At 49.5% G+C, this 11,738-nt stretch overlaps 2 protein-coding genes across 7 annotated transcripts; one reads left to right on the forward strand and one right to left on the reverse strand.

Annotated features, from left to right (window-relative positions):
- Positions 1-2,116: 2,116 nt before the first annotated feature.
- ANAPC15 (anaphase promoting complex subunit 15) lies at positions 2,117-6,117 on the forward strand. Of its 6 annotated transcripts, none has more exons than XM_028514712.2 (5): positions 2,117-2,250; positions 3,666-3,790; positions 5,179-5,238; positions 5,487-5,624; positions 5,778-6,117. In XM_028514712.2, exons 1-5 carry the CDS (start codon positions 2,151-2,153, stop codon positions 5,835-5,837), a joined length of 483 nt encoding a protein of 160 aa, XP_028370513.1. In that variant the 5' UTR covers positions 2,117-2,150; the 3' UTR covers positions 5,838-6,117. The 6 variants fall into 6 exon arrangements, with proteins under 6 accessions (XP_028370513.1, XP_028370515.1, XP_028370516.1 ...); XM_028514714.2 differs by having other exon boundaries at positions 2,133-2,250; positions 3,661-3,790; XM_028514715.2 differs by having other exon boundaries at positions 2,136-2,250; positions 3,661-3,790; positions 5,790-6,117.
- Positions 6,118-6,253: 136 nt separating this feature from the next.
- On the reverse strand, positions 6,254-10,851 carry LOC114498643 (transmembrane O-methyltransferase). The gene is made up of 4 exons (XM_036028865.1): positions 10,014-10,851; positions 8,871-9,145; positions 7,584-7,780; positions 6,254-7,089 (listed from the first exon to the last, which is right to left on the reverse strand). Exons 1-4 carry the CDS (start codon positions 10,049-10,051, stop codon positions 6,769-6,771), a joined length of 831 nt encoding a protein of 276 aa, XP_035884758.1. The 5' UTR covers positions 10,052-10,851; the 3' UTR covers positions 6,254-6,768.
- Between the last annotated feature and the right edge of the window lie 887 nt (positions 10,852-11,738).

Raw genomic sequence — 11,738 nt, forward strand, 5'->3', positions numbered from 1 at the left:
TTTTCCGGTTGTTCAAGCCAAAAATCTTGGCTCCTTTCTTCCTCTGGTACTCTATATCTAGTCTGTCAGCAAACATTGTTAATGTCTACCTTCTAAATATAGCTGACTCTTGAACAACGTGGATTTGAACTGCATGGGTCCACTTACACGTGGATTTTTTAAAGTAAATACCAGTAGTGTGCTTTATTCATGGGTGGGAATCCGCAGGTATAGAAGGCCAACTATAGGCATTGATCTGTATAGGGGAATTGAGCATTTGTGGGGACTTTAGTGTCTGGGGGTGGGGGCAGTCCTGGAACAAATCCCTTGCAGATACTGAAGGACAATTTAAGTTTTGAAGGAGTCAAAAGGTATATGCAGTTTTTCAACTCTTCATGGGCTGGTTCCAAGCTCTGCATTATTCTGGGTCAACTGAATATTTAAAATTCAATAATTTCTCATCCCCCACCTCTGGATTATTACAACAGGCTCCCAATTGGTCTCCCTTCTTACTCTACTGCCCCTCATAAATCTAATCTTCATAGACTAGCCAGAGTAACTCTGCTAAAATAGAAATCAGATTCTGTAGATCCTCTACTCAAAACCCTTCTCAGGATCTTAAACATGGGGTAAAAGTCAAAGTCCTTATTGTGACCTGAAAGGCTGTGCTCTCTGGCTTCTGCTACCTCTCAGTATTCTCTTACCCATCCCCAGGTACACTGTGTTCCAGCTATTTCTAAGCCCTTTGTACTTGCTGTCCCTGAAATGCTCTTCCCTAAATATCAGAATAGTGTCCTCTCTCTCTCTCTCTCTTCATTTTCTTCTTCCTTGGCTCCCCTGTCCAAAATGAAACCTCTCCTCCTGCCACTGTGTTTTTTTCTCCCACTTTTCTGATTTATTTTGACTTTGTAGTGTTAACTGCAATCTTAGACTACAGTATATATTTTATTCATCTTTATTGTTTCTCTCTCTCATTAGAATGGAAACTGCATGAGGAGAGAGGGTTTTTTTTTTTTTTTTTGGTCTGTTTGTTCACTATTGTATATCCACTGCTTAGACTATTTACAGGCATATAGTGAGGCACTGAATAGGTATTTGATGAATGAATGAATGAATGACTGAATGAATGAATGAATAGGGTGGTCATTTCCAAGAGGCAAATTTTACTCATTAATGAAAAACTATAACAAGCAGAGCTGCTTGAAAATGCAGTACGACCTCTTAAAGATGTTATCTCACAAGCGTGAGTGACATCAGCCCAGATTAGGAGGAAGGCTGGTCAGAGATTATGATGCCATTTGAAGAAACATTCCAGGTGGAAAAAAGACTTGTTAAAAGTCACACATCTTGTTGGGGTAGGAGTGTATTTGTGTTTTGTTGGCCCTGGAAGAGGCTGATAAGAGATGGAGTTTAATGGGAGTGGGTTCAAAGACCTCTTGCCAGAAGGCAAAAGGTTCTCTGAAAGGGTGGGTGAGTCAGAGGTTACAAGAACAGAGACATCAGCAAAGGAGTGGGAGAGATGACGAGGCTGACCATTAAGCGAATTTGGCCCTGGTCTGAAAAGGGCAGCTGAATTCCTCAGCAGCAAAGGAATTCAGCAATGCCTGAGGCTAACTAGTTGGTTAAGCCCTTACATAATCTCAAATACAGAGACAAGCGAGACCACTGCTGGTTTGCAGAGTCGGGCTTCCCCACTACTGTGGGGTGTTTGAGGCAGGGACCATGTTCCTAGATTTATCCTGAGCTTCATGCAAAGTCTGGATTACAGTTGGACTTAAATATTTCCGCTGAAGGCATACATAAATGAATGTATGCGCCCAAACGGGAAACTGAGCGTTAGAAGCAGACTAATTTTCCTAGTACGCAGCAGAATGATCAGGATCACTATTAACTCAGGTGGCTCCCAGATGTTTTTCCGAGGGGGTTTGGCAAGGTCACATACACTCTGTAGGCAGAGGGGTGGGGTTAAATGGAGTGGTTGGCAGGCGCGTGGGGCGGGGCTGGGGGGGAGTTTGGGGGTGAAGGGCCAGCAGACTGGAGAGGCGGATTGGCTGAGTTTCAAGGCGGGACCAACAGTAAGCTAGACAAATTTCCATCTCCCAACAACGTGACTAAGGTGCATAACGTCACATCCTGTCTGGTAGGCGGGAACGGGAAACAAAAGAAGGCCAATGACGCATGCGTTTAGTGTGTCCCAGGTTCTGGTGGGTCCTTCCGCTCAGGCGGAAAGAAGTGCTTCCGGGTCGCTGCCGGCAGCCTCCTCCCGGCGCGGTAAGTACAGAAGCAAGACTGCGTCTGCTGTCTCCTCGCCCCTTCCTCCCTCCCTCAGAGAAACTCCATTCCCCTGACCCGCCTCCTCGGGAGCTCTGTGTTCCGACTCCTTTTTATATTAAAGAACGCCATCTCATTGGCCGCTTCCGCGAGACTAAGCTCCACCCCGTCACACGAGATCCGTCATTCATTGGTGTCACTTCTTGTCACCCAGCATTTCTTCCAGTTAATTGGCCCTATTCAAGCCCCGCTCCTTTCTCTATTAGCAACCCTATAAGGTGCCTCTCCGAATCCCGCCTCTGCCTTCTTTCTGTTGGTCAACCTCACGGTCATTATCATAATAAGCAAGGAATGGGCGGTGGCTTTGCGGTGAGGGGTTGGGTTTTCGGAGCTTGGATTCTGTGCCTCTCAGTGCTGGGACGTGAGGGATGGTGCTGTTTTACTTGTTACATTGGCTGGGAAGCTGAGGTCTACGGAAGGGCAGGCTGGACCCGGATCGGTCAAATAAATTAGGGCAGAGCAGAACTAGACCTAGATCCTTTTCTCCTGCTCATCGCTAGTACCCGGCCTGGGTCTCTTCCAGCCAGAGTTATGTGTCGCAATTCACTGTGTGACCCAGAGCCCAGCCGTTGTTAGTCTCTGGGCCTCAGTTTTCCTGGCGCGGAAATGTTTTAATTCATATTCCCTGGGACCTTCCTAGTCAACTCCCTCAACTGCTTAATCCGAGCTGAATTTACTTGTTCTCTCACATGTTAGTTCACCCATTCAACTTTCCATCTGCTTATACATTTACCCATGTCTTTAGAATGTCTTACTGAACCATACTTGCATGCCTGCCCCCCCCCCCCCCCCCCGCAACCCCCCACCTCAAACTTTGGCTATGGTTTGTGGGAGAGGTGGTTAGTGTCCTAAATTTCTGACACTGGGTGGATGATGTATGAACCATCACAGAGATGCAAAAAGTACATCTTAGTGTTTGGAAGAGGTAGAGACAGTTTCAGTAGAGCCCTGCTACTTCTAATTTTGTAATGCTAGTGTGTATTTTGGATTCCTATCTCTATATTTGGCTTCTATTCTCTTTCCTCCTTGAACAGCTTACAATTTTACTTTGCCATAAAGTAAATGACCTTACTTAATGATCAGAATAACTGTGAGGATGGTATAATTGTTATTATCCCCATTTTACAGATGAGGAAACTGAGGCTCAGAGAGGTTAAGTGACTTGGTCAAGGTCAAACAGCTAGTAAGTGGTGGAGCCAGGACTGAAACCCAGGTCTGTCTGATTCCTACAAGGAAGAGCTGCTTCCCTGCTTCCTTCTACTCCACCCCATCCCCAAATTGAACTGTAACCTAAAAAAAGCCAAAACCAAGTACATCTGACAGCTGGATTCACCTGACCTTTTCTCTCAGTCTAGGAGCCATGTCCACCTTGTTTCCCTCACTCTTTCCCCGAGTGACTGAGACTCTGTGGTTTAATCTGGATCGACCTTGTGTGGAAGAGACAGAGCTTCAGCAGCAAGAACAGCAGCATCAGGCCTGGGTGAGTGAGAGCCCAGCACAGTGGTGGAGCTCAGTCAGGGATCCCCCTTTCACTGGCCATGACCCAGTCTTGAGATCTGCCCTGGAGGAGCTTTTTGCTTTGAACTGAGAATAATCAGGCTGGGGTTGGGCGGGGTTTAGGGGAAGCAGGGAGCTAGGTTCTCCTCTTTTTGTTACCTTAATTTGCTGGGGGACCATGGGACCACTGGGCCAGATTGGAGTCTAGGCTCTTTTCTGTTGGGAACCACCCTGCCTGGTTTTAGAAGCTGTGACACCCTCCCCCCCCGCCCCCCGCCATGACTAAGGCTGAGTGAGAGACCTTGGGACCCTAAGTCACTAAGAAGACAAAGTTTATCCCCCTGGCAGGAGCACCACCTCTGCCCACTTTACTTCACCCTGTCTGGTTCCTGGTGCATGACCGGTTAGCCAGTGATGGGTAAGAATCTTCAAGGGAGGGACAACCTAAGACAGGCATGGTCACAAGGGGGCCCTCAGGGAAGGGCTTGAGGGGCTATGGAGAGAGGGGGTGATGGACCCTCACCCCTCGCCTTTGACATAGCCTGAGTCCTAATTCTGTCTGCAAGAAGTCTCCTATTCTCTTGGCTGCCTTACTTCCCCTGCTTGACTCAAGCCTGAAACAATGCCAGAGGGCTGTTTCCCTGGGCAATCAGGTCTAAGAAAGAATGCATAAAATCCTGTGAAACCTACTTTGCTAACACCCTCAATTTAAATGATAAGGGTCCAAGCATGAAATGAGTTTGTTTCCCAAAGTTTTATGGCCCTTTAACTATTTGACCCTGACTCAAAATAGGCCCTCAGAGTTCTTTGAATGTTATCTATTGATCATTACTGCCTGACAATGATTGATGAGCTTTCCATGTACGCCCTGTATTCCTGTGCAAATTAAGCCAATAAAAGTTTGTCAAGGCAAGGGTCGGGGCACTTTCCCCTTGAGAGAGTGGCCATGCTGTCCCTTTTCCTCCACAGGACTCAGTAGTCCGTGTGAATTTGTCTCATCTCAGCCGTAACGCCTTGACACTGTGGGCTGGATTCTGCATCACTTTTCCCTAAGGCATAGGAAATAATATTTTTGACTATTTATTAAAGACTTAGCAGATGCCATGTTCTAGGCTGATAGTCTCTCACTTTACTCTCACCATAATCTTATGAGGAAACCAAGGCCTAGAGAGTATATGTAATTGCATCAAGTTCATAAGTAAGTAAGTAAGTGGCAGATGACAGGAGAAAAAGGTATCGGATCTTCCTGAGAACTGGAAGGAAGCTTCTTCTTCACACTTGGGTATCTTCTTGGGGGGCAACATGGTCCAGTCCCATGCCGTGACCTTCTCTCTTGGGCCCTGCACTGTTTTTCTTCCCTTTTGGCCACAGCTCCAGAGCATTGCAGAGAAAGACAACAACCTGGTACCTATTGGCAAGCCAGCGTCAGAGGTGAGTGGGCCCCAGATGGACTAAGGCTCTGCTCTAATTCCAAAGGTCCTGCTTCTGAGTCCAGAGTCAGGAGCTAGAGGGAGTGGGCATTGGGCCTACCTAGAACTAAGGTCCTGCAAACCATGCATCAGCCTGCCATCTTAAGCAGGGCAGGCTTAGGGAGTGGGGGTAATTTGTTGGTTCCAGAGAGAGGCTCCAAGTGGGCCAGCCCTTGAACTGGTCCAACAGACTCTCCCCTGCCTCACCAGCACTATGATGATGAGGAAGAGGAAGATGAAGATGATGACGAGGATAGTGAAGAGGACTCAGAGGATGACGAGGACATGCAGGACATGGACGAGATGAATGACTACAATGAGTCGCCTGATGATGGAGAGGTCAATGAGGTAGGCAGAGGTGTGGGGAAGGCCTCTGCTCTCGGGTCCCTGCCCCTGACCTAATTAGTGGCCAAGGGGTATAGAAACCTTGGATCCAGTCAGGAGCAGGATCTGGGACTGGGGCTGCCTGGGTGGCTGAGGCCCCTCCCCACCTACACCCAGCCTCCTCTCCAGGTGGACATGGAAGGCAACGAACAGGATCAGGACCAGTGGATGATCTAAGTAGACAAGGCATGGTGGCCTCAGGGAGAGTCCAGGCCAACGTAACCTACCTGTAACCCCTGCAGAACCAGCTGATCACCCCAGTGCCTGAAAGCTCACCCTCAGGCACCTCTTCAGCTGCTGCCAGGACCTGGTCTCCTTGGCCCTTCCCAGGCCATCAGCCTGCCCTTGAATCCCAGGAGCCGGAGCCCACCCCACCTTTCTGGCCAGTACCTCACCTTTTGGTTCCAGGTGTAATCTCTTTCTAACTCTCTTTAATAAAGACACAGGACTGATTTTCCCCCCATGTCTATTCCCTATTTGTCAGTGGGGCCCAGAGGAATTCAGCATCTTCTCTTGAGCTTTAGGGAGAGGGCATTCAGAGGACTTTAGGCAAACCTACCTGGCCACGTGGGCCAGGGCTAGGGATGGCCAGGAAGAAGACCTGGCTGCATTGCCCTCTCCTCTGGCCCCACTTGCACCATTGCACCAGTCATTCCTGCAGGGCCATTACCTCAGAGTTCACTGTTTCTTTTAATCCTGTCCACAATGGCATGGGCTCGGGAGGGCAGGCTTTCTGAGGTCCAGAGCTGGGAAGCCCCTGGAACTCTCCCAGCCAGCTTCCTTGGTGTTAAGAGAGCAAATTAAGTCTCAGCGCAGGGCAGGGACTCCCCTGAAATCACCCAGCAAATCAGTGACAAAGCTGGGGTGGGAGCTCAGGCCTTTTGCCTGTCAGTTCATGGCTTTCTCTGGAAGGAGGGAAAGCAATGGAACCAAACAGCCTGACAGACCTTGATGCTTCAGGTGAGTGGGGCAGAGGTAGGAGAAGAGCCTCCCCAACCCTGAGCTCAGCACTTGTCAGGCCACAAGGAGGGAGGGGAAGGAATGTTCTGAGGTCCTTGCTTGGGTAGGGGTAAGGTAGGGCAGCAGTAAGTACTCCTGGGCCTGGACCTCAGCCAGGCCCTGCGTAGGTGAGCTGGGCTATGCCGTCCTTGATGGCAGGGAAGTCTGGGAGGCCAGTATGGTGGAGGCGGCAGCGGTAGCGGCCACAGCTCTTGGCGTACTGCAGGAAGCGGGGCGCACCAGGGAAGAGCACGTGGTCAGCCAACACAGTGGCACCAGCTGGCATCAGAGCATGAGCTTCCAGCAGCTGCAGGTCCCGCAGGTAGCATCGAGGCCGGTGTGCCAGAAGCACCAAATCTGCCCGACTCAGCTGGTACTGGGTACGTAGGCGCGGGATCACCTCCTCTGAGCTACCCACGATGAGTTCTACCTGTGGGGGTGGGAGGAGCTGGAGGTGAGGGTGGGACAACCCAACCAGGGTTGTCCCACATCAGATGGCACCAGCATCTAGCTTACTTTATGCCAGGCCCTGGTCTAGATCCCGACCAGTGTTCTCACATTTCCTCTGGCTTCAGAACTCAAGAGGTCAGGATCTGTATTGTGATTTCTATTCTACCAATGAAGAAGCTGAGATTCAGAGGATAAGTGCTTTGCCCAAGGTCTCATAGCTAATGAGAGACAGACTGAGGTTTGCACCGAGATTTTCTGGGTTCCAGAGACTTTCCTCTTAACTGCTTCTTTGTCATTCAGCAGCAAATATGTACAAATGACTTGGAAGAGGAGGACAGGAATTTATATAGCCTCCAGGATGACAGTTTCCTAAGTGGAGCTGCTTCCTTCTCCTAGGTGGGACTCCCTCACGGGGGAGGCCTGGCCAGAGCAAGGCCAAGGGAAGAGACCAGGGTTAGGGAGATGGGGGCTGACCGTGCGCTCATCGAAGCCAGCCAGGCGAATGAGTTTTTCTGCCACCGCTGCTGTACGTGGGTCCTGCTCTACAGTGAGAAGGCGACTCCCAGCGGGCAGGGCACGGGCAATAAGCAGTGTGGAGTATGCGCAGTAGGTGCCCAGCTCCAGCACACAAGCAGGAGCCTTCTCTTCCACCAGCCGCATCAGGATCTGACCTATGGGAGAAGATGGCCATTGCAGCAGACATGGGAGATGGATGACAAGCCACAGAAAGAGATCTCAAATGCCCACCTGCCTCACTGCAGCTCCCAACCAGCTAGGATCTTATCTCTCTTGAACTATATATAGCCCCAGCTGTCCCACTGGCCTCCCTGCTCCTCCAGGCTTTCCTCCTTCAGTCTAGTCTTCACAACAGCCACTAGGAATCTTTCTGAAAAACAAATGTGACACTATCACTTCCTGGTTCCTTGATCCTAAGGCCTTGGGATTGAATTTGGAATCCTCAGCCTGACATTCAGGACCTCCTTGGAACTGATCCTATCTTACCTTTCCAGTTTCAGCCCTCAATCCTTCCTAACTTTAGCTGGTACCACAGCCATCTCAAACAACTGTGCCCAGGAGCAACCATTCTGATGAATTCCTTCCTGCCATTGTATATGTGACTGGCTTTGCCTTTCCCCAACCCTACCCCCATCTGCCTGACCAACTTGAAAGCAATCCTACTAGACTCAGTTCAGCTGTTGCTTCCTCTAGGAAGGTTGAGGCAGAAGCAACCCCAGGCTTCTGAGAGATCTTTGCCAGAACTTCCAGTTTCATTTCCCCTTATTTTCCTCATTAGATATCTTTTTAACCTTGGAATTGAACCACATTCTTAAATAAGACTCTGAAAGCACTTGTGCTGGGAGCTGGAACTCAGACAAATCCAGGCAGATGGCTACCCTGAGTAGGATATAGAAGCTTCTGTGATGAGGGAGAAAAATATTACAAAGTTGAGTAATGTACGGAGATGGTTATTCCCCTGTGTACTGCATCCCCTTTGAGGCCAGTAACTGTGGCTGATTCATCCATGTGGCTTCTACTTCCTTCTCTCCCAGCACCCAGCACATGCTTGCTACGAAAGAGTTGGCAATAAATGCTCACTGAATGAGTAACTTTGCCCACCCTCCTCATTTGTGGAGGAGAATAAAGAGACCCATAGTGGATCAAGAATCTGCCCAGTTCACCCATTAAGGCAGTGGAATATCCCAGCTCTTTCTTCACTACCTTGGAGGTGCTTCCTGCAGCAGAATGCTAGGGAACACTGACCTTTGGCAGGCCCCATGTGGCTCAGGTACTCGCAGTGGCTACTCCAATGGTCCAGGGTGGTGAGGATGTGACCAGGGTCCCCAGGCAGGGCGTGGGTGAGCACATAGCTGAAGGCCCGCTCCTCAATCCGCAGCTCTGACAGGCAGTCTCGAAGGCTCCGCAGTAAGATGCTGCGCACCAGAAGTCGGAAATGGTGCCGGTACCGCACCAGCAAGGTAACCACCAGTGGCAGGAAGGCTAGTGCGATGGCTGGAGACATGGTCCCTACCTGGGTCCTGGGATGGAGGGAGGCAGTGAGGGAAACCCACACCTGACATTTGCCTGCCATTTGTGCAGCCCTTACCAGTAGTAATTATTATGCCTATATTTTACAAACTGTGGCTCAGAAAGGCTGTCTTTTCTCCAGAGTCACACAGCAGAACTAGGATTTGAATCTGAATTGGTCTGATCCCAAGCCCATGTGCTTTCAAGGACTCCATGCTAAACTCAAAACCCAATCCCAAACCACCTCTTTTCACTTTCGGCTCCTGGTCCCATCTTCACCTTGCTCCCTCCACCCATTTCTCCTTATCTCTGTTGTCTCCAATCTTTAGGACTCCTTCTACCAGTTCCCCTCTGTAATATCCTTCTCCAGTTCTACCCACTGCCTGCCTGGTCTCCTCTGACCCATTATGTGTAGCAAAAGAGCACAGCTTTACAGTCAGAAACCCCTTCATTGTCATTGCTCTGCCTCAGTAAAAGGCAATCTAAACACTCCATAGAGGGTTGGGATGAGATGTCCTTCTCACCCCAGGACTTTCTGTGTTTCCCTGGGGGTGAGAAGAGTCACTGATTCTATTTTTTTTCCCAATCCTATATCCCCTCCCCTGCATTTCTCTGTTCTGTTCTTTCTCAGAAGTCCCTTCACATGTGGATACACACAATACACAGTTTCTCGTAACTCTGCCCTCTTCCCCACAGCCTGGTATGAGGGATAAGTTCCCCACCTTGTCCCATTCCCTGGACCATCTGACCCTTACGAGGTTGGTGGTGGTGGTGGGAACTAAAATTGAAAGTAGGAATGTGTGAATGTATGTGAGTAGGTGAATGATGGCAAATTTGAACTGGTGTGCTTGGGAACCCACACTCAAGGGCCCTGCTTACCTGGGCTGGAGGCTCCTGCTTGGGGAAGATCGGCGCATAGGACAGGAGGGAGGAGTCCACGGAGAGTGGGGGGGAGAATTGTGAGGCAGGCTGGACCTGCGCTCAATTATTGATGCTGAGGCTGCTGCTGTCACCTGAAACCTACAGTTCAAGTTACTAACCCCAGGCACAAGCTGGAGCTGCCTCCTACCTATCAGAAGCCCTCAGAACTTATAAAAACTCCAGGGTCTTGATTTGAGTGGTAATAGAGTTACTGGGCTTGGTGCCCTTTCCTCCAACCTCTTGGGTCAGCACAAAGGGTATGATGTAAACCAAGAGGATAGGGAGGTTATAATTTACTCATTAGTTCCAAATTCAAGTTTTCTCTTAGTGCCAGGGCATGGGTCACAAAAAAGAGTCAAATCCTGTCCCTGTGCCCCAAGAACTCCATGTTTTGTGGTGGTTGTTGCTGAACACCATGTTTGATAGAAAAAAAAAATAGGTGCAGGAACAGAGAATACAATATATGATCGCTAGAACTGATGCTCCGTGAATACAGGGACTCTTGGCTGTTTTGTGAACTGCTACATACATATTTAGATAGAATAGTGTGTGGTATATTGGAGATACTCAGTAAATATTTGATTCAAAAAATGAATGAATCAACGCTGTATAGGGATAAAGCACAGGAGATGCCCAGAGAATGGAATCAGAGAAAACAATCAGGAGGATACTGTCCAGTCTTGAAGACAACAGGCAGACCTGGTGGGGAGACAGTGCCAGGATACATGTGCAAAGTCCAGGAGGTCAATCAGGAAACTGCAAATGGCTGGGGAAGCATTTCCCCAACCCCTCCCACCCACTCCCACCCTCTCTGGGCCTGGAATGGGAAGTAGGTGTTAGCATCTGCAAGATGTTTTTTAAAATGATTTTATTTACTTTTAGAGAGAGGGGGAGGGAGAAAGACAGAGAAACATTGATGTGAGAAATGGCCTGGTTGCCTCTTCCACAGCCCCCAACTTGGGACCTGGCCCTCAACCCAGGCATGTGCCCTGGCGGCCTTTTAGCTTGCAGGCTGGCACTCAGTCCACTGACCTACACCAGCCAAGGCAACATCAGCAAGATCTTGAATGACAGACTTGGACCTGTGTTCAGGGTCCTAGAGAAGACATGGGATGGTTGTAGGAAAGAGCACCAACTGCGACCTTTGTGTGTTAAGATACTAAGGCTGCCGTAGAACAGCAAGATTGAAGAGAAATGCCCAAGGGTAAGGAGATCAGTAAGGTGGCCGCTATCTCCACTACCAGGATTAAGCTCTAGTCTGTTTTATTGCCTTGGGAAGATGTGTTTACTTCTTCCACTAAGTGTCAGATCGCTAGTCCAGGTTGAGAACTACCATGGGCGTCACAATCCCTGTATTTCTCGTCTAGGTGCTGGGCAAAAAGGGACCTAGATGTATGCATCCCATCCGCCCCTCGCGCGGCATTTAGGAAAGCATATCATGATGGCATTTGGTATGAGTTCGCTCACTGGCCCACAAAGGTAGACTTGCAACCCCGCGACCTCATAACACTGACCACACAAGAGCTTCTTTGACCCGCAGGCGAGAACTAGAGCTCTGAGCTTCAGAAGAAGCAGAAGTCATGTGATACGCTCCTCCCTTCCCTCCCATCACAGGTCTCGCGGGTTGTCACCCAAGGTGCGCCTTCCCATTGGTTGGGGGTGATCACGCTGTGGGGGCGGAAC

This window comes from Phyllostomus discolor, chromosome 6, assembly GCF_004126475.2.
Source record: "Phyllostomus discolor isolate MPI-MPIP mPhyDis1 chromosome 6, mPhyDis1.pri.v3, whole genome shotgun sequence".
Lineage (NCBI taxonomy): Eukaryota > Metazoa > Chordata > Mammalia > Chiroptera > Phyllostomidae > Phyllostomus > Phyllostomus discolor.